This window comes from Notothenia rossii (genome assembly GCF_949606895.1).
Source record: "Notothenia rossii genome assembly, chromosome: 3".
Taxonomy (NCBI): domain Eukaryota; kingdom Metazoa; phylum Chordata; class Actinopteri; order Perciformes; family Nototheniidae; genus Notothenia; species Notothenia rossii.
In genome coordinates, this window is record NC_136901.1 from 41,554,353 (window position 1) to 41,574,330 (window position 19,978).

General features: G+C 39.6%; 2 protein-coding genes and 1 long non-coding RNA gene across 6 annotated transcripts; 2 read left to right on the top strand and 1 right to left on the bottom strand.

The window, feature by feature from the left end:
• Window positions 1-1,225: 1,225 nt before the first annotated feature.
• LOC307032614 (uncharacterized protein) lies at window positions 1,226-16,797 on the top strand. Of its 3 annotated transcripts, none has more exons than XM_079670719.1 (5): window positions 1,226-5,941; window positions 13,972-14,027; window positions 14,554-14,916; window positions 15,191-15,268; window positions 15,361-16,797. In XM_079670719.1, the coding sequence occupies exons 2-5, from the start codon at window positions 13,979-13,981 to the stop codon at window positions 15,603-15,605; spliced, it is 735 nt and encodes a 244-aa protein (XP_079526845.1). In that variant the 5' UTR covers window positions 1,226-5,941; window positions 13,972-13,978; the 3' UTR covers window positions 15,606-16,797. The 3 variants fall into 3 exon arrangements, with proteins under 3 accessions (XP_079526845.1, XP_079526844.1, XP_079526846.1); XM_079670718.1 differs by lacking the exon at window positions 1,226-5,941 and adding an exon at window positions 12,222-12,623; XM_079670720.1 differs by lacking the exons at window positions 1,226-5,941; window positions 15,191-15,268 and adding an exon at window positions 12,222-12,623.
• LOC307032615 (uncharacterized protein) lies at window positions 5,982-9,756 on the bottom strand. 2 transcript variants are annotated; one of them, XM_079670721.1, is made up of 4 exons: window positions 9,678-9,756; window positions 8,290-8,339; window positions 7,481-7,843; window positions 5,982-7,036 (listed from the first exon to the last, which is right to left on the bottom strand). In XM_079670721.1, the coding sequence occupies exons 2-4, from the start codon at window positions 8,330-8,332 to the stop codon at window positions 6,780-6,782; spliced, it is 663 nt and encodes a 220-aa protein (XP_079526847.1). In that variant the 5' UTR covers window positions 8,333-8,339; window positions 9,678-9,756; the 3' UTR covers window positions 5,982-6,779. The 2 variants fall into 2 exon arrangements, with proteins under 2 accessions (XP_079526847.1, XP_079526848.1); XM_079670722.1 differs by having other exon boundaries at window positions 7,481-7,886.
• A 234-nt stretch (window positions 16,798-17,031) lies between the features above and the next one.
• LOC307033461 lies at window positions 17,032-19,913 on the top strand. The gene is made up of 3 exons (XR_013806514.1): window positions 17,032-17,178; window positions 18,568-18,822; window positions 19,002-19,913. It is a non-coding gene; the product is annotated as an uncharacterized lncRNA (long non-coding RNA).
• The last annotated feature ends 65 nt before the right edge of the window (window positions 19,914-19,978 follow it).

Genomic DNA, 19,978 nt, shown 5'->3' on the forward strand with positions numbered 1-19,978 from the left:
CACCCCCAAAGCGGATCCTCAGAGGCTGAAAGCATTGGCTTAGCCTCTACAATGTCTATGTTCAAATATAAGTTGTAATGTTGACTAATTTCATCTTTTGATAAAAAAAGCCTGCAGGGTTATTGTTTTTGTGTATCTGTTACGTCTTGGTTTCTGAATAGCCCTGCACAATCTGCACATATTAAACTCACATTTTACCACATTGCAAATAACAACTACTTTGAACACTTGTCTATTGTTTGTATCTTCATGTTTTGATTTAGTTTTTTTATAATGAATGATGTGTTTATATTTTACATTGTGTATTCCATAGAGACTTTCTACTTTAGTTTTTAATGCATTTACTGTACACTTTTTTAACCCATGTGCAATTCCTCTGAAGAACCTTTTTCTGCTGCACCAAATGACTTTCCTTTTCCCCCACACCTCCAACATGCAATTCTTCCTCCATCCACCAGATGGCCTCAGTCTTCCTTGTTCAAAATCACATGACTCCCACACTGCCCACCTGTTTCACATTTCCCAATCAGCCCCTCAGTGTTTACTCACCTGATGGCAGACTCCAGGTGAGAGAAACGGACGGAGGAAGCCGGAAGAAGAAAGTGAAGTTGGAGACACGCTGCAGAAAGTTCAGAGAGAGTCGGAAATCATCGAAACATACAGAAACGGTAGCATTGGACTGGTTAGCATAAACTGTACATTGACTGTATCATCATGTCAACCAGCTCAGATGGGACCCAAAGAGCTGATATGGAATGGGAGGAAACCAAAGCTGTGAGGAAGAAAAGGGCTTTGAGGGAAAAAGTTAGCAGACCAAGAACACAAAGTTGGTCGGATTGGTCGAGTGGAGCAGGCTTAAACAAAAAACCAAAAGGCAGTCAAAATGAAAAAACAAGCAATTTCGAATACAGAACTAGAGCAGGAGTGGAAAGTTATAATAGAATTCAACCGGGATGGTGGGCATTACCACCCGATTCAACTGACAAAATCAATTGAGAAAGAAATGGGTAAAATCAAAATTGCCAAGTTTATGAACAACAAACGAGTTTTGATACAAGCAACCAGCAAGCAACAGCAGGGAAAAATACTTAAAATGACGACACTCAGTGGGGAAAAAATAAAGGCTCATATCCCAGGAGCAATGGCAATGTTGAGAGGAGTCATATCTGGAGTTCCACTTAATATGTCTATGGATGATGTTAAAAAGGAGATTGAAGGAGGAAAAGTTATTGAGGCAAACAGACTTATGAGCAAAAGAGATGGCACATTGAAGGAAACACTTTCAGTAGTTATTCAGTTTGAGAAAAATATACCGAAATCTGTGCAAATAGGATACATGAACTACAGTGTGAGGGAATTCATCCCAAAACCACTTAGATGCTATGCATGCCAAAGAATGGGACACACAGCAATGCAGTGTAAAGGAAAACTAAGGTGTGCGAGATGTGGAGGCCAACATGAGTATGGGAAATGTGAAAAAGAGGCAAAGATGAAATGCTGTAATTGTGGAGGAGAGCACAGTGCGGCGTTTGGTGGATGTGTAGTGCAGAGAGAAGCCAGAGAAGCTCAGAGGGTCAAAGTACTCAGTAAAGTCTCATATGCAGAAGCTCTAAAGAAGGTTAGGGAAACGGAAGCAAACAATCAGGCTTCTAGTGGAAGGGTTCAAAGAAACTTAGTACAGAGTGGTAGCAACATTTCAGAAAGGAAGGTTACAAATCAAAGCCAAGTACCTGTGGAAATTAAAGAAGATGATAGCATTCTCGTGGTAAAGAAAGTCAACTTTATGACATTCATCTGCCATACCATTAATGTTGCAGCACAGATGAAGAAGAAAAGTGACAGAATCAAAACCATCGTGCAGGCAGCGGAGAAATTCCTTAACATTAGAGATATAAAAGCAGACCAGATACATGAATTACTAGCAACAAAAGATGTGGGAGAAACGGACAACCAGGATGAGGGTTAGCACGTTGTTAATGGTAATTCACATACTCCAGTGGAATGCTAGAAGCCTCATAGCTAATGGACAGGAGTTTAAAAAATATGTCTATGAGTTACAAACATTGCCAGATGTAATTTGTGTGCAAGAGTCTTGGTTAAAACCTCATCTAGACTTTATGATTCCAGGGTTCAGCTCTATCAGATATGATAGAGTTAGCAATCAAAATGGTGGAGGGTGTGTTACTTTCATAAAGGATGGGCTGGCCTATAGGGTAGTCCCATCCCCTGACGACAAGGAATGTGTCATAATAGAAATATGCAGCCCAAGGAAAGAAGGGAACATAAAGCTTATCAATTTCTATAACCCGTGTAAAAATCTGGACATTGAAACCTTACAGACAATAGCAGGGACGGCTCATAGAAGGGAAGTATGGTGTGGTGACTTTAATGCTCACAACAGCCTTTGGGGAAGCAGTCAAACAGACAGTAATGGGGATGTCGTAGAAGAAATGCTAGAGGAAAGATCACTGTTTTGCCTTAATGATGGACAAAAAACAAGAATAGACGTGAATAGGGGGACACAATCATGTTTGGACCTCACACTGGTGACGGATAGGTTAGTTAAATCATGTGAATGGTATGTTAAAAGTGATTCTACCATAGGAAGTGATCATTACCCAGTTTTCACAATCATCAATACAAAGGTATGTAGACAGGAAGGGAGTGTATTTACCAGGTGGTGCTTTGGTAAAGCTGACTGGGAAACATTTAGGCTTTACTGTAAGGAGTCAGCGCAATTGTTAACATTAGAAGGAAGTATAGAGGAGTGCTCAAATCAAGTCACAATGCACATTAAAGAAGCAGCAAATAAAACTATACCTAAAAGAACAACAGAGGGTAGGAAGAAAGTGGTTCCGTGGTGGAATGAGGAATGTAGCAGAGCTATTAAAGAACGAAACAAGGCATTTAGGTCTTTAAAGAAAAACTTGTCACAAGACAATATTTCAGATTATCAAAGGAAAAGGGCAGTAGCCCGTAAAACAGTCAAATACACAAAAAAGACGTCATGGAGAGAGTATTGTTCCACCATTGGAAGAGGAGTAAAGTTAGGGGATGTATGGTCGATGTTTAAACGGATGAATGGGAAAAGGAAGTCGGTTAAAATTCCCGCTTTGATTGATGGGGAGAAAGTGGCAGTGTCAAATGAAGAGAAGGCAGAATGTTTAGGTAGGGCATTTGCTGCGGTGCATAGTGGGGAACACCTTGATGACAAACATAGACAGCAAAAAGAGTGTGTATTAAGAGAAAATGAAAATGTGAGGGAAAAGAGACGGGATGATAATTCAGCTCTTGATGTAGACTTCTCAATAGCAGAACTTAAAATAGCTTTGCAAGGTACAGGATACTCAGCACCAGGACAAGACCAGCTATGCTATGCCATGTTCCGGCAGCTACCAGAGGAAACATTCAAATTAGTCCTGAGACTATTTAATCAAATCTGGAGAAACGGAGTCTTACCAATGAGTTGGAAAACGGCAGTTATATTGCCATTTAATAAGCCAGGGAAGGATCCTGCTAATCCCAATAATTACAGACCCATAGCATTAACATCACACTTATGTAAATGGATGGAGAAGATGATAGTGCATAGACTATCACACGTCTTAGAACAGAGAGGGTTAATAAGTCATTTTCAGAGTGGTTTTCGTAAAGGAAGATCCACAATAGATGCTTTGATTAGAGTAAGCAATGAGGTGGAAAAGACAGTGAAAATGAAAGAGGTTATGGCAATAGTATATTTTGATATTGAAAAGGCTTATGATTCTATGTGGAGGGATGGGTTGCTCATCAAATTGAGTAGAATGGGTGTTGGAGGGAGAATGTATAACTGGATCATGGCTTTTTTATCAGACAGAACATTCAGAGTTAAAGTAGGGGCAGAGGTTTCAAAAGAGTGCAGTATAGAAAATGGTATTCCTCAAGGGAGTTCAATCAGCCCGATATTATTTAATGTTATGATAAATGACATTTTTAGTAATTTGGATGGATGCATAAAATCTGCACTATATGCAGATGACGGGGCCATATGGATACGGGGAAGAAATGTTCCATATGTGTTTGAAAAAATAGGGAAAGCTATAAAGAAAGTGGAGAAGTGGTCATACAACTGGGGTTTCAAGCTGTCAGCAAGCAAATCTTGCTTTATGAAATTTACGAATAAACGCAAGATGGAGACTGAGAAGCTTACATTATATGGAAAGCCGATGAGTGAGGTCAATGAATTTAAATATCTGGGGCTATGGTTAGATAGTAAATGTACATGGAAAACTCATATTAAACATTTGGAAACAAAATCCAAAAAAGTGTTGAACCTATTAAGAGCAGTGGCTGGATGTGACTGGGGGGCAGACAAACAGGCATTAATCGACATCTATCGGGCAATTATGAGGACAACACTGGATTATGGGTGTTTAATATATGCAGCAGCAGCACAAACGTCATTACTAAAAATTGATAGGTTACAATATAAAGCGTTACGGTTGTGTATAGGTGCAATTAAGTCAACCCCTACTAATGCAATATTAGTTGAAGCAGGAGAGACTCCATTGGAGCTAAGAAGAGAGAAAATTGCTCTTGCTTATTGGGTCAGGTTAAAAGGAAGTGGGGAAGGAAATATCACAAACAAAATACTACAGGAGTGCTGGGAATATTCTAAGTTTCAGGGGCGTGGGTTTGGATGGACAAATAAAGAAAAAATAAGGACATACGGCATGCATGAGTTAGAGTTTTCACCATCAAATCCATTCAGTAGTGTACCCCCATGGCTCTTTCCAATAGTAAATATAGATGTGAGTATTGTAGAAAAGAAAAGAGAGTGGCAAATAAATGAAGTAGGACTCAAAACAAGTTTGTACCTCAGGAATAATTATCACAATTACCTCAAAATATATACAGATGGTTCTAAAAACAAAGAAGAGTGTGTCGGAATTGGTATATATATCCCAGAATTTAAAGTGTCAATATCAAAAAGAGCATCAGACCAACTTTCAGTGTATACAGCAGAAATGCTGGCAGTAGTAATAGGATTACAGTGGGTGGAAGAGGTCAGACCAGACAGGGTGGTGATATGCACAGATTCATTATCCAGTTTACAAAGCATACAGTCAACAACAACTGCCAGAGAAGACATACTCATAGAAATCAATCACAGCCTGTTAAGACTTCACAGAAGCGGCATAGATCTGCAGTTCTGCTGGGTGCCTGCGCATGAGGGGGTGAAAGGGAACGAGTGTGCTGATAGATTAGCAAAAAGTGCACTACAAAAGGAAATCACATTACCAGTTCAACTTGGAAAAGGAGAAGGAAAAGCAGTTATTAAGAAGAAAGGGATGGAGATCTGGCAGAAAAGGTGGGAGAAAGACCAGAAAGGCAAAGAATACCATCAAGTGCAAAAGACAATTACAATTAATATTTATAAAGAAAGAAACAGAAGGGAGGAAGTAATGATAGCTAGGCTCAGACTAAATCACACTGCATTAAATGGTACGCTGTATGTCATGGGGAAAAGTGACAGTGACAAGTGTGGGAACTGTGGAGTTAGGGAAAATGTGGAACATATTTTATTACATTGTGTCACCTATAGAGTTGAAAGAGGGAAATTAAGGGATACAGTTTTAGAGGCAGAGAGGGAGTGGAATGTAGCGGGTATTCTGGGAACAGAAGGAGAAGGAGTAAGAGCTATCAGAAAAGCACTGTTCACCTTTTTGAGGGAAACTGGGATAGGGAAAAGAATTTAACAGTAGACCATGGATGATTTGTTTTTTGTTTTGTTTTATTTATTTTATTTTATTTTATTTTATGGTTTTCTTTTTGATATGCTGGTTTATTACAGGACTGACATGATGATACACACTCGTGTACAGTAGGTGGCGGTATGCAACCAAAAGCTGTTTGCGACCCGCCATTAAAAAAGAGAAGAAGAAGAAGAAGAAGACTCCAGGTGAGGCCTCTCTAAAGAAAGACGCTTTTATTTGTCAAACTCGCTTGTAGCATTTGTTTTCCTTTAATCGTTTATTTGAACCGGGACAGTGCACATTAATGAACATTTTAAACAAAATAATGCTTTCAGATGTAAATGAGGCGGATTGTAGCTTTGAGCTCATTTCCATCCGTAGTACCGTCACATACAACATTTATGAACATAACATTTATATACATGCAAACAGAAATACATGATATGCAGAAAGAGCATGAGCAGCATAGCATTTACCACAAGGCAGTTCAATGAAGCAGCTACGATATATAAAGTGCAGGAGGAGATACCCCTGTGTTAAAGTGCATTTAGCGGTGATCACACGTCTGTTTGTTTCTCATCCATTCTCTGAGTTGACCTTTGAAGCTATTGAGAGTGGGACAATCCCGTATCTCAGTTGGGAGGCTGTTCCACAAAGAGCTGTCTTTAATGGAGAGGACATTTTGTCCAAAAGTGGACCTCACAGTCTCCTCTGGTTTCTGACCTGGTGCAGCGTCCAGTGTGTTTCTGTGGATGAAATCCCCTAAGGGAGGGGGGAGGTCAGCCAATCTCTCTGATTGGCTGATCAGCTGACGGTTTTATTGTACGATTGCAGTCCTTCAATATCAATGGTGCGCTCTTAATAAAACATAAAAGGGGATTTATTTATAATGTGTAACATTTGAAAATGACATTAAACGCAGCATGGTAACAATATCCATGTAAACAAAGGGTTTGATGACCTTACAGCTGAATGATCAAACTCATTGCAAACTGAAATAAATAAGTATAGAAATGACACTTTAGCTCTTTTCTGACTCTTGAATCAGATGTTGGAGAGTTTCACTTCATGCTCAGATTCAGACGGAGACATGTTAATCCTGATGGTTTGTTTCTCTGATAAACTCACCATCTGTACGGCTGCATTGTAGGTTCTTCTCTTATATCTAGGAATACAAACTAGTAAAATGCAGACAACAAAGAAAACCAGAACAGCTGCTAGCACTCCAACAGTAACCCAAACACCTGTCCAACTCTCTGCTTGAGGACTCTCTGGTCTCTGAGGTTCGAGCTCTTCAGCAGCTGTGGAAAAGGACAGAAAATAACATGAGGAACCATTTTAGTGTTAATACATAACAGGTTTAATCTAAAGTGAAAACATGACAATCTGCAACCTCCATTCTTCTGAAAAACATCCCGTGGTTCCAGCTTCTCAGTTTCCCCTTTTCCACTAAAAATGAGTTCTGTGTGGGGCTGGTTTTGATCACAGTTGGTTTGTGAGAAGAGTTTTATTTTAAATGAGTTGTCCACATTTTAAACAGTTAAAACAAGCTGTTCTTCAGATTTGAGCAGCAGGACTCTTTTGGTCTTTCATTCATACTTTGTTGAGAATCTGCTATTTCCTTTTCCAAATGTTAACTGTTCAATTATTGGTGAATATTATCCAATATTAGAGACAACAGACTGGATGTAGATGCATTAGTTTTAGCTCTATGGAGCCTCTAGACCTCTACTGAGGTTACTCACCAGTGACGCTGAGCCAGCATCTCCTAGAGTTACTCCCATCAGGTATGACGAGTATGTCACACACATAAAACCCAGAGTCACTGGTCCTGAGTCTGGAGACATGAAGTGTGAGGCGTCCTTCTGTGAGGACGTCTTTGTCCCACTGGACTCGTCCAGCAAACTGTGGATCCTGAGACTCTGGGGATTCAACTCCTTCATTTAGATGAAACAGGAGGTAGGGTCTGGTCTCAGTAAACAGCTCACAGAAGATAAAAATGTAGTGTATGGAAGTGTCTGTTCTGGAGCTGAAGGTCCACTCCAGGGTGATGTTCTGGTTCTCCTCTGCCTGATAGGAAGTCTGAGTCACATTCACTACAAATGTTCCTGTGGGGGTGACAGTGGGACTCTTTAAACTGCATCTATGTTCCTGTGGGGGAGACACAGAGGGACTCTTTAAACTGAATCTATGTTTCTGTGGAGGAGACACAGAGGTACTCTTTAAACTGCAGCTATGTTCCTCTGGAGGAGACACAGAGGGACTCTTTAAACTGAATCTATGTTTCTGTGGAGGAGACACAGAGGGACTCTTTAAAGTGCAGCTATGTTCCTGTGGGGGAGACACAGAGGGACTCTTTAAACTGCAGCTATGTTCCTGTGGAGGAGACACAGAGGGACTCTTTAAACTGAATCTATGTTTCTGTGGAGGAGACACAGAGGTACTCTTTAAACTGCAGCTATGTTTCTGTGGAGGAGACGCAGAGGGACTCTTTAAACTGCAGCTATGTTTCTGTGCTGCTTTACTGAGAACAGCTTTAAAGAGACAAACTAACCAGAGACACAGGAGGTGAGGAAGAGGAGCAGCAGGAGGATCATCTTCTCCCTGTGAGAGGACACACACACCAGAGGTCAAAGGTCACACATTAGAAAATAAAAGCCGTTTCTCATTTATCTGACTTTCGCCTCCTCGGTAGTGACCCGGAAATCGATGTCAGCGCGCCATCTTGAAGGACATCTAATTTCTCAAAATGCACATCGAGGAGAGAGGAGAGGAGGGAGGAGAGAGGAAAGAGGAGGGAGGAGAGAGGAGAGAGGAGAGAGGAGAGAGGAGAGAGGAGGCTCTCTGGAGGAAGGGAAACCGAGGACACACTGATGTTTCCTCTGGGATGTATTTCAGTCAGCACTGATGTTTAAAAGAGGCGTGAAGCGCGGCTGGACTTATGTCAACGAAGCCCAGCTCTGCAAACTGTTCCCGTTGTGATTATATATATATATGTGTGTGTGTGTGTGTGTGTGTGTGTGTGTGTGTGTGTGTGTGTGTGTGTGTGTGTGTGTGTGTGTGTGTGTGTGTGTGTGTGTGTGTGTGTGTTTGTATATGTCGGTATCTGTACCTGTTATTGTCTCATTATACCACACTGTGAATGACTTAAAAGTAAATATACAAGTCATCATGAACACAGTTATGTCCATCAGACAGAGTGCTGCTTCCCCTCCTCTCTCCTCGGTTCCTCTCCTGTGGGCGGGACTAAGACGCGAGGATAGGAGTCGAGGAGGCACACATTAACAGTAATGAACATCTGACACTAGGTGGCGCCAGATATGAGCATTATATTTTCTTTTAACTGAACCAGGAAATACTTTAGTTAGTGTAGATACAATAACACAGCGTTGTTCAGGGTGTGTGCAGCTGCTAATAAACCTGTGAACTTGTGCAAAATATGCAAACAACCTTATGTTGTCAAATCTCACAACTATTTTGATAACTAGATTAGATTTACTTTATCAAGACCAAATAGGGTCTTTGTTACGGCATCAAGTAAAATGACATTGCACATATGACTAATAAATAACAAAGATAAAGTATATTTTATTAACATTAACAATGGAAGCAAATATTTGATAGCATATACAAAATACACAACGTTGAAATATACAGAATGATTTAGAAAACACACAAACCGACTACTAAAAACAGCGTGAAAACATTAGAACGTGTGCAATTTTAAATAAAAACTGAAATGCAGTGAGTACAAGCTTGAGAAAACACTTTAATAGACTAACGTACTAAATACAATTAGCTGCAGTTTTAAATAAAAGTGAGTATAATATGTACACATCGTGCAGGGTTATAGAAGAGAGAACGACAGAGGGACATCTGGTTAGAAAAGAAACGAAGCAACTAGGTGCCAAATATTATAACTTTAGAATACTCATTCATTACCTTATTACCGAGAAGCATCACAGGGGGAGTTTTCTATACAGTGGCTTCCCTCCGCTGAAGAACAAACAACTCCGCTGAAGAACAAACAAGCTTCACTTATATAGAGGCGAAGGGGAGGATCCAAACTACGTTAGGACTTTTCAGACCGGATAGTTCACACCCGAAGCGACACCCTACCCTATAGTGCGGACTGAGGCTGGAAAAAGGAGTCTCTTTTATTATGGTCCTTGGTCTTGGAATGACCTTCAATCAAGTCTCAAACTGACGGCACTTGTCTCTATAGCCTGTTTTAAATTGAAGTTGTCAGAAGTCCTTACCACCAGCTGTTCTTGCAGTAATAAGTAGTGCCTTTCTTACTGTCCTAATGTGCACAATATAGTAACTGCTTTTTTCGTCTTTTGTTTTCTTAGTTGTGTTCTCTGTATTTTATATGTTTGTGTTATGTGTTATGTGTAACGTTGCTGCCTTCTTGGCCAGGTCAGCATTGTAAATGAGATTTTATCTCAATGATTTTTATCTGGTTAAATAAAGGTTAAATAAATAAAATATTAGAATACAAACAAAGGGACTTTTTATCCTCAGTATTATATTTGCATTTCACACAGGGGAGGGGAGTGTCCGCATGCCGTGTTGTTCACTGTCAGTTAAGACTTTAAATGCAATCAGGACTCCATATGACTTCTGACAGAGTGTAACACGACACTGACCTGACCTGTCCTTCATCAGGAAGAAGTAGAAACTGAGCTCTGTGGTTATTTTCACAGTGGATTCAATGAGTGTGTAGCTGCAGTGGAAGAAGTGTTCATACTTAAAGTGAAAGTACCAATACATTATTGTCAAAATACTTAATTACAAGTTAAAGTCCTGCATTCAAAGTCTAACTTGTGTAAAAGTATTATCAGCTAAATGTACCTAAAGTATTACAAGTAAAAGTAATCGTCTATCAAGTAGCATTTTATAATTTCTCATTTTTTAAATTGATGTTTTCAAATGTTTTCACATTCCTCACATTTTCCTCTTCACTTACTGCTGTAAAATGTGATATTATGTTCCTGCTTTAGTTGTTTTAAGTCCATCAAACACTGAACCATGTATCCTTAAAAGTAACTTTCATGAGTTTCTTAGAAAAACTGTGTTCAGATTTGATCCAAGAGGCTTTTTAAAGACTGTATTTAAGGTTAAGATGGAGACGTTGCTCAACACATAAAATAAATCTCCCTGTTAGCCAGAAACAACTGCAGAGGAATCTCGCTTTCCGTCTTCATGTCTTGAAACTGAGCCAAGAAACGTCTCTTTGTTCACTGAAGGGAGGGCATGCTATCATCCTCCTTTAGATTTTGGTTAGAGTATATCCGTTGGTATTTAATTAGGCTCCCTTTTTAGAGTCCTCCCTTTGTTCGGTTGCTCACTTTAACCTGCGCCCTAGTGGCCTTTTTGTTTGTTCCAGGCCGCTTGCCTGCCATTTGGTTAACCTGCTATTTAATAAACTCTTTATAATATTTACCAATTCCAACTGTATGTTGCTTTCCTCATCTCCTAGTGGGGACGTAACAGTCACACACTTCTCACTGTCTCCTCACAGGAACTACAGGACTGAGCACAAACTGTTAAAACTCATGTTTGAGATTATTCTTTTTAAATGGTATATTGTCATCTCAGTAGTGCAGCTACTAACCAGAGTAAATATAGGTGACATAGTGTTTATTATGGAGGACAATGGGAGATATCTGCAGGACAGTTCCAGCAGTACCAATGTTTAACTTCTCTCAGTAAATGAGTAGTTGCATTATTTTATTCTAAAACGGAGCGACTGTTAACATTTCCTCAGGGGGTGATAACATGTTTCTGACAAGATTCAAGTGTTTGCACTTCATGCATTTCATTGGCTGCTGCTAAAATATCACACAATATAATATCTTTAAAAACAAAAAGGTCCTCGTTTCACTTGGGGATGGAAAACTCTCATTTCCTCTATTTCAAAAACTCAAAAGCTCTCTCACAAAAGAGCGTGCGTTTGTTCATTGTACCTCCCCTTCATATCTGACAGTCGGTGCAAAGAAGAGGAAGTCTCTGTTACTTTGTGCTTAACAACCTCTCTCTGCAGGAAACAGAAGAAGATCTTTATCAGCACAGAAAGTGGAACTGTGGATTCACTAAATCAAGTTGAGTGCTTTAATAGTGCTATGTTCATCTGAGTTATCTCATAATAAATGTATTTGTTGACTTTGAAACCGTAGCCTTTCATTCTTGGACATAGCAGTTTATCAAACTGATATATAAACGAAGGTCTCACAGTCCACTAGTCAGACAGAAAGCAGCAGGTTTTTAATAAGGGTCTCCAGCAGACAGACAGCTCTGAGGCCAGTGAGATAGAAACATCTATCAGTCACATCAGTAAATGAGACTCCATCCATCCCCCATGTAACATCTGTAAAGTGTTATATCTATATTTATTTATTTCAGTCACTGTGAGTTTCATCATTTGGCTGTCAGGTCATTGATCCTTCTTCTTCTTTAACTATACGTGTTGAACGTTATTGAAGCCACTGGTTTACAGGGTGTGTCTGAGGACTTTCTCTCCTGAACCGTCTCCTCCTGTTGAACCTCTTATGGAGAACAGGCACCACATTAAACCAAGATAAGAGAACGAGTTGGAAAGATGTTGAAACGTTGTTCAAGACAAACTTACTGAATCGCATGAGACGCAAAAAAGACACTCCCCCTACAGACTACAGCCTGAACTACACCTACTATACTGCAAAGTGAATGCTTCACACCAGGACAGGATGTGTACATCAGACCACAGAAAACAGCAGAAACCTCCCCTTCTCTGATTCTGCATCAAGACAGCCTCGTTGAAACACCAACTAGCTTCATCGGACATATTCACCATGATATCTAACACAGAGCTGTCAGCACTGAGGTCTCTATCTCAAATATTTACAGGTAAGAGCACATGTTTCTACTTTATGAATTAAATCTCTCTTACTGCTGCTTTCTGTCTCTCTCCTGTTGAACCTCTTATAGAGAACAGGCACCACATTAAACTAAAATAAGAGAACGAGTTTGAAAGATATTGACTCAGAAACGTTGTTCAAACCCAAACTGTGCCTCGGTTTCACTCCTGAAAGAAAGAGAACGAGCTCTGCCTAATGTCTGAATCGCATGAGACACAAAAGATAAAGTGAAAACATATTTAATTAACGCTTTGTTATACATTTAAATGCCAAAAAGGACTTTACACATCAAGGGTGACCTTTTTCAGTTGGTGGATACACAACTAGAAACTTGGAAGAGTCATGTGTGAAGGCTGTAAATCCTCCCGAGACACTCCGACCGTGTAACTACAGCAGAGAGGACAACATCTGTCTCTGCCAGAGCGGGAGCTGTGCTCACTTTGTGACTAACGGATATTAGCTTCCCTTATTTTGATTAAGCTCTTTCCAAATCCCCCCGCTCACACTGCTTTTGCTGCAGTTTCTGTGAACAAAGTGCACAAAACCAATAAACACGTCTGCACTCTGCTACACACACACACCGGTATGTGATCATAAGAAATGTACATAAACATACTACTTCATTTTCAGGTTATTCTCATACGACTATTTTAATTGTCTATTTTAGTTTAACAGTTTACAGTTTGAAGAATAATAAGCGCATTGAATATATTCATACAAATGTAAGTAACTTAAAGGTTACATTATATTATTTTAGTTTAAGCAAACATTGGTTCCTATTTTAATATCATGAGCATGAATAGCATTTTCAATTCAGATTCTAAAATATGAGAAGAGGTTTATAAAACAAGACATGCCACTTATACTATAATTGTTCTGAATGCAAAAGCTGTCTCTTTCTCCCCACGAAGCACACATTCACTATTATAATAACAATAGATATTATTACTATTATTATGTTATTATATTGTTATTAGTAGTAGATAATATTATTACTTTTATTATTCAGAGAGATTCTGAAACTAAACTGGAGGGGTTCAGTTGGTCCTGTGTTTCAGTCTGTGTTCACTGATCTCAAAGCAGAAAGTATTTCCTGATTCAGTTCAAATCAAATATAATGTTGATATCTGGCGCCACCTAGTGTCAGACATGTGTTACTGTTCCTGGGGTCAGTCCTCTGCAATAAGTCATGTGGTAAAGACAAACTGTATGTTTTCTGATCTGTGTGTGTGTGTGTGTGTGTGTGTGTGTGTGTGTGTGTGTGTGTGTGGGTGGGTGGGTGGGTGGGTGGGTGTGTGTGTGTGTGTGCGTGTGTGTGTGTGTGTGTCCTCTCACAGGGAGAAGATGATCTTCCTCATCCTGCTGCTCCTCTTCCTCACCCCCTGTGTCTCTGGTTAGTCTACTCCTTTATTTCTCTCTTAGACACATTGAATATTATTGAAAAACCTTTTGTGTCACGTTTAACCTTTTCCTAAAGAAGCATGTTAGAGCTCTTTGGTATGGAACACTGTTAGTGCAAGAAAAGAGGGTCAAAATTGAGGAGGGAGATTCTGATTTATTTAGATTGTTTAAATCAAAATGTCAAGAAGTGGAGCTTTCTGTATATTCTCTAACAAAAGCAGTTTGTTAGAAGTAATTTATTCTTAAAAGTTCAATGTTTATTCTCAATAATTAAACTTTAAAAGTGCCTAACTGTTTTTTCTGATAAATTTTTCCTAATAACTCAAATTTAAACTCAGGAACATAGCTACAGTTTAAAGAGTCCCTCTGTGTCTCCTCCACAGGAACATAGCTACAGTTTAAAGAGTCCCTCTCTGTCTCCTCCACAGAAACATAGCTACAGTTTAAAGAGTCCCTCTCTGTCTCCTCCACAGAAACATAGCTGCAGTTTAAAGAGTCCCTCTGTGTCTCCTCCACAGGAACATTTGTAGTGAATGTGACTCAGGCTTCCTATCAGGCAGAGGAGAACCAGAACATCACCCTGGAGTGGACCTTCAGCTCCAGAAGAGACACTTCACTCAGATCCATTTCTACCATCTGTCAGCTGTTTACTGAGAGCAGACCCTACGTCCTGTTTCATCAAAATGAAGGAGTTGAATTCCCAGAGTCTCAGGATCCACAGTTTGCAGGACGAGTCCAGTGGGACAAAGACGTCCTCACAGAGGGACGCCTCCCACTTCATGTCTCCAGACTCAGGACCAGTGACTCTGGGTTTTATGTGTGTGCCATACTCATCATACCTGATGGGAGTAACTCTAGGAGATGCTGGCTCAACGTCACTGGTGAGTAACCTCAGTAGAAGTCTAGAGGCTCCATAGAGCTAAAACTAATGCATCTACATCCAGTATGTTGTCGCTAATATTGGATAATATTCTCCAAGAATTGAACAGTTAACATTTGGAAAAGGAAATAGCAGATTCTCAACAAAGTATGAATGAAAGACCAAAAGAGTCCTGCTGCTCAAATCTTAAGAACGGCTTGTTTTAACTGTTTAAAATGTTCACAACTCATTTTAAAATAAATCTCTTCTCACAAACCAACTGTGATCCAAACCAGCCCCACTCAGAACTCATTTTAGTGGAAAAGGGGAAACTGAGAAGCTGGAACCACGGGATGTTTTTCAGAAGAATGGAGGTTGGAGATTGTCATGTTTTCACTTTAGATTAAACCTGTTATTTATTAACACTAAAATGGTTCCTCATGTTATTTTCTGTCCTTTTCCACAGCTGCTGAAGAACTCGAACCTCAGAGACCATCAGAGCGTCCGAGAAGACTCTGGCTTATCGTTGGAGTGTCATCAGCTGTTCTGGTTCTCTTTGTCATCAGCATGGCCTGCATTGTTTTAATAAGATATAAGAGAAGAACCCACAATGCAACCATACAGAGGGAAAGTTTATCAGAGGAACAAACCATCAGGACTAACATGTCTCCGTCTGAATCTGAGCATGAAGTGAGACTCTCCAACATCTAAATGAATAACACTAGGACAGTTTGGAAAAAACTTCAGGTCCTCACCAACTACAAAACAAAGCCCCCCCCCCCCCCCACACCTGAAAATGACCATCAGCTTCCGGACAAACTGAACGCCTTCTACAGCAGGTTTGATCATTCTCCAGTTTCTCCACTATCACCCCCATATCTCCCCCCCTCACTCAAATTTCTTGGTACTCACATAAGCAATAACCTCAAATGAAAGACCAACACAGACCACATCTACAAAAAAGCCAACCAAAGGCTATTCTTTCTGCGGCAGCTCAAGAAATACAGAGTGAGGAAACATCTCCTAATCCAGTTCTACACAGCCATCATCCAAAGCATCCTCACATCATCCATCACAGTCTGGTACAGCAGTTCAGACGACCTCTACCGGAATAAACTTTAACGTATCGTCAATAAAGCATCAAAGATCACCTGCAGTCCCCTTCCATCACTCAAATCACTTCACCACCAACGAACTGTCACAAGGGCAAAGAAAATCATTTCTGACCCCTCCCACCCAGCTCACCATGTCTTCCAACTTCTGCCCTCAGGGAGGCGCTACAGGTCACTGTCCACCAAAACCGCCCGCTTCAAAAACAGCTTCTTCCCCTTTGCAATACGGACACTAAATGGACTCTAAATAACTGCGATGAACAATCACAATCCACCACACCTTGAACTTTATGTATGTATGTCATGATGTATGTATTTGCCCTGTGCTGTGTGTTGTTCTTTTTATTGTCTGTTTATTGTATGTTGAATTGTACTGTATGGAACAAACTGTAATAATCTGCACTAAACACGAATTCCAGCAGCCTGGCTGTGTGGTCATTAAAGATTTTAATCTAATTTGATTCAAGAGTCAGAAAAGACCTCAGTGTAACATCTGTAAAGTGTATTTGTTATATTTATTTATTTCAGCCTTCACTGAGTTTGATCATTCAGCTGTAATGTCATCAAACCCTTTGTTTACTGATGGATATTGTTACCATGCTGCATTTAATGTCATTTTCAAATGTTACACATTATAAATAAATCAATTGTATTTACTTTTTTACTTATTCTGTACAATCTGCATTGCATGTCCTACAGGAGGAAATATTTGAAAATGTCGTAATGGATCGACTTCAAAGTGTTAAAATGTTTTATTCCTTTGTGTTATAATAAAGGTGTTTATTCTTTAACACTATTGTTCATCCTCATGTCTCTCTGCTTCATGAACACTGCAGCTGCCTTGAATTCCTGCCTAAACTTGAAAGTGAAACTAAAAACACACGGACCAATCAGGAGGCAGTAAACTGAGGGGGGTTTCTAATGTGCATGCGTCAGGGAAAGGCAACCAATGGGAACCTTTGCTTTATTAATAAGAGCGGACCGTTGATATTGAACGACTGCAATCAGCCAATCAGAGAGAAGGAGATCCACTGCCTGCTTATTGATCTGAACAGCTGTTTTCTAGATGTAAAATATATGATAGTGCAGTTCAGGGACCAATCATTGAGGGATGCTGTGAATCCTGCTGTCTCCAGACTCATGAGATCTCTCCACTTTCCAAAGGTTTACAGGTAAGATCACATCTTTGTTCTCCTGTTAGGAAGTAAGGAGCTAAAAGACACGCCTCAATTACCTCGTGGTTAGAAATTAAAGTGCTACCAAAACGACTGGAAACATCCGGGGTTAAACTACAATACATACATCCAGGGAAAATGCTTTTCACACAGTATTCTGTGGAGAAAGAGCTTCCAGTTTCGTGAACAATACAGGAATAGAGTTTTCATTTTTAATGAGAGTCCCTGTTTCTGTCTGAAGGCTGATCCAATTAGCAACCACACCCTTCCTCTCCGTGAAACAGCAAACATCCACTGCACTCAATAGAGTGGCAGATAACTATTAATCATTGTAAATAAATAAATAATAATTCTAAAAACATAATATATATGAAAAATAATAGTAGTACAAAATATATTATTTATTATTTAGTAAATAATAATAATAATAAATTAGGGAGGATAAATTGTATATAAAAAAGACACAAACAAAAATAATAATAGTTAAGATCATTGAAAGATTATATTGAAAATGAAAATAAGAATAATGAGAATTATAGTACAAAATAATAACAATAATAAATACAAAGACATTATAAAAATAATAATAGTACAAATCCAATAATAATAGTAAATAATAAAATTGATTATAATAATAACAGCAAAAGACAGACTGCTGTATTGAATCAAAAATCAGACCTTTATTCGTCCCACTGAGGGGACATGTACATTGTTACAGCAAAAGTGAAAAAAAGAAGTAAAATAAAACACTATTAGATGAAAGGGTATAAATAATAAATAAATATAAAATAAAAAATGAGTAAGTCAAATCTACAAATTACATTCGGATCAATCTACAAGTTGCATTTACGTTTTATTGCACAGTGGTGTCATAGTTATATGATTGCACATGGAGTCATTTACCCCCCTATCTGTACATGGGGCGGGGGGGGGGGGGGGGGCGGGGGGGGCAACGGTTGTGTTAGAACCAGTTAAACCAGTTTGCTGCGGATTGAAGTCCATGTGTTGACTGATAAAAGTGAAAGTATTTTCTGATTCAGTTTAAAGAGACGATAATGTTGATATCTGGCGCCACCTACTGTCAGAAGTTCATTACTGTTCCTGGTGTCAGTCTGAAGTATTGTGATAATAACTAAAGACAGACTAACTTCTAGTGTGTGTGTGTGTGTGTGTGTGTGTGTGTGTGTGTGTGTGTGTGTGTGTGTGTGTGTGTGTGTGTGTGTGTGTGTGTGTGTGTGTGTGTGTGTGTGTGTGTGTGTGTGTGTGTGTGTGTGTGTGTGTGTGTGTGTGTGTGTGTGTGTGTGTGTGTGTGTGTGTGTGTGTGTGTGTGTGTGTGTGTGTGTGTGTGTGTGTGTGTGTGTGTGTGTGTGTGTGTGTGTGTGTCAGAACATCACGCTGAAGTGGACCTTCAGCTCCAGAACAGACACTTCCCTCAGATCCATTTCTACCTTCTGTCAGCTGTTTACTGAGAGCAGACCCTACGTCCTGTTTCATCTGTCCAGTGGGACAAAGACGTCCTCACAGAAGGACGCCTCACACTTCATGTCTCCAGACTCAGGACCAGTGACTCTGGGTTTTATGTGTGTGCCATACGCACACCTGATGGGAGTAACTCTAGGAGATGCTGGCTCAACGTCACTGGTGAGTAACCTCAGTAGAAGTGCTGTATTTAAATTAAAACTTCACTTTTTAAAAAATATGCAGATGGTAGCTCGATGTGAAATGGTAAATAAACATGTAGGTCATCAAAAGATTGTAACATTGTATGAAAAGAGGTTTTCTCCATGTCCACATGATGTCACTAACTGTATTCTCCACAGCTGCTGCTCAACCAGAGAGCTGGAGAAACAACTGGATCAACGTTAGACTGACACTGCTTTCTTTTCTTGCTGTTGTTTTTGTTTCTTTTGTTTCTTTTTTTGTTTGTTTTCTTGTTCCTATTTTTGTTTCTTCTTTTTGTACTGCATTATTTGTAATGCAGAGACATGACACTTAAAGGTGGGGGAGGTAAACTACTGATGATGAACATGTATTTGTGTGCAGAAGCTTTTATGAAGAGAAACTCAAAGCATGATATTTAGTGTTTATTGATGTATTCCCTGTTTGCTGTAATCACATTACATTCTGTGAGCACTCCACAAACGGGAAAGACTCTTTAAAAGATCACTGGAAGTCATTCAGATGTATCCACCATGTTTTAACTAATTGATCCTTGATTGGATGTATCCGTGCTGATTGTATGTTATGAACACATTACATTTTATGTTCTCCAAAATGTGGTTTGTAAAGAGTCAGGATTTTTGTATTTGGTGCGTTATTGCTTATCTTTGAGAAACATATATATTTTTTGTACAGCAGCAGCGATAACATGCTCATGTTAAAAGAGTTTAAATAATACTGCTATTTTTGATGCATGTATGGGGGCGTGTGGCGCAGTGGACTAGTGCGTTGGTGTTGGGATCAGGGGAGCACAGGTTCAAACCCTGCTTTGGATAAAAGCGTCTAACAAGTGACATGTGATGTATGAATGCATAAGTGTCTACAAAGGTGGAGTAAAGGATGCATTACTGTAACCCTCATACACGCTTTCACCCCCCTCCCGCCTGGACTGTTGCAATGGAGTCCTGTCCGGGTTCAAAACCCTGAGAGGCTCCAGTACCCGCACCAAGCCCTGGCAGCACATCACCCCACTCCTCATTTTGTCTTTATTAATAAATGCTTTTTGGAAAATATATGCTGGTGTGCTTAATATTGTACAAGAATACAATAATCATTGTGCAGAGAAATGGGCTTTATG

What these genes read in the sequence shown, in the direction of transcription:
- LOC307032615 (XM_079670721.1), bottom strand. Translation starts at nt 8,332, where the DNA reads ATGATCCTCCTGCTGCTCCTCTTCCTCACCTCCTGTGTCTCTG. An exon ending in CCTCACCTCCTGTGTCTCTG is followed by an intron (nt 7,844 to 8,289) that starts GTTAGTTTGTCT and finishes TCACCCCCACAG; the next exon opens with GAACATTTGTAGTGAATGTG. An exon ending in ATGCTGGCTCAGCGTCACTG is followed by an intron (nt 7,037 to 7,480) that starts GTGAGTAACCTC and finishes CCTTTTCCACAG; the next exon opens with CTGCTGAAGAGCTCGAACCT.
- LOC307032614 (XM_079670719.1), top strand. Translation starts at nt 13,979, where the DNA reads ATGATCTTCCTCATCCTGCTGCTCCTCTTCCTCACCCCCTGTGTCTCT. An exon ending in CCTCACCCCCTGTGTCTCTG is followed by an intron (nt 14,028 to 14,553) that starts GTTAGTCTACTC and finishes TCTCCTCCACAG; the next exon opens with GAACATTTGTAGTGAATGTG. An exon ending in TGTTTTTCAGAAGAATGGAG is followed by an intron (nt 15,269 to 15,360) that starts GTTGGAGATTGT and finishes CCTTTTCCACAG; the next exon opens with CTGCTGAAGAACTCGAACCT.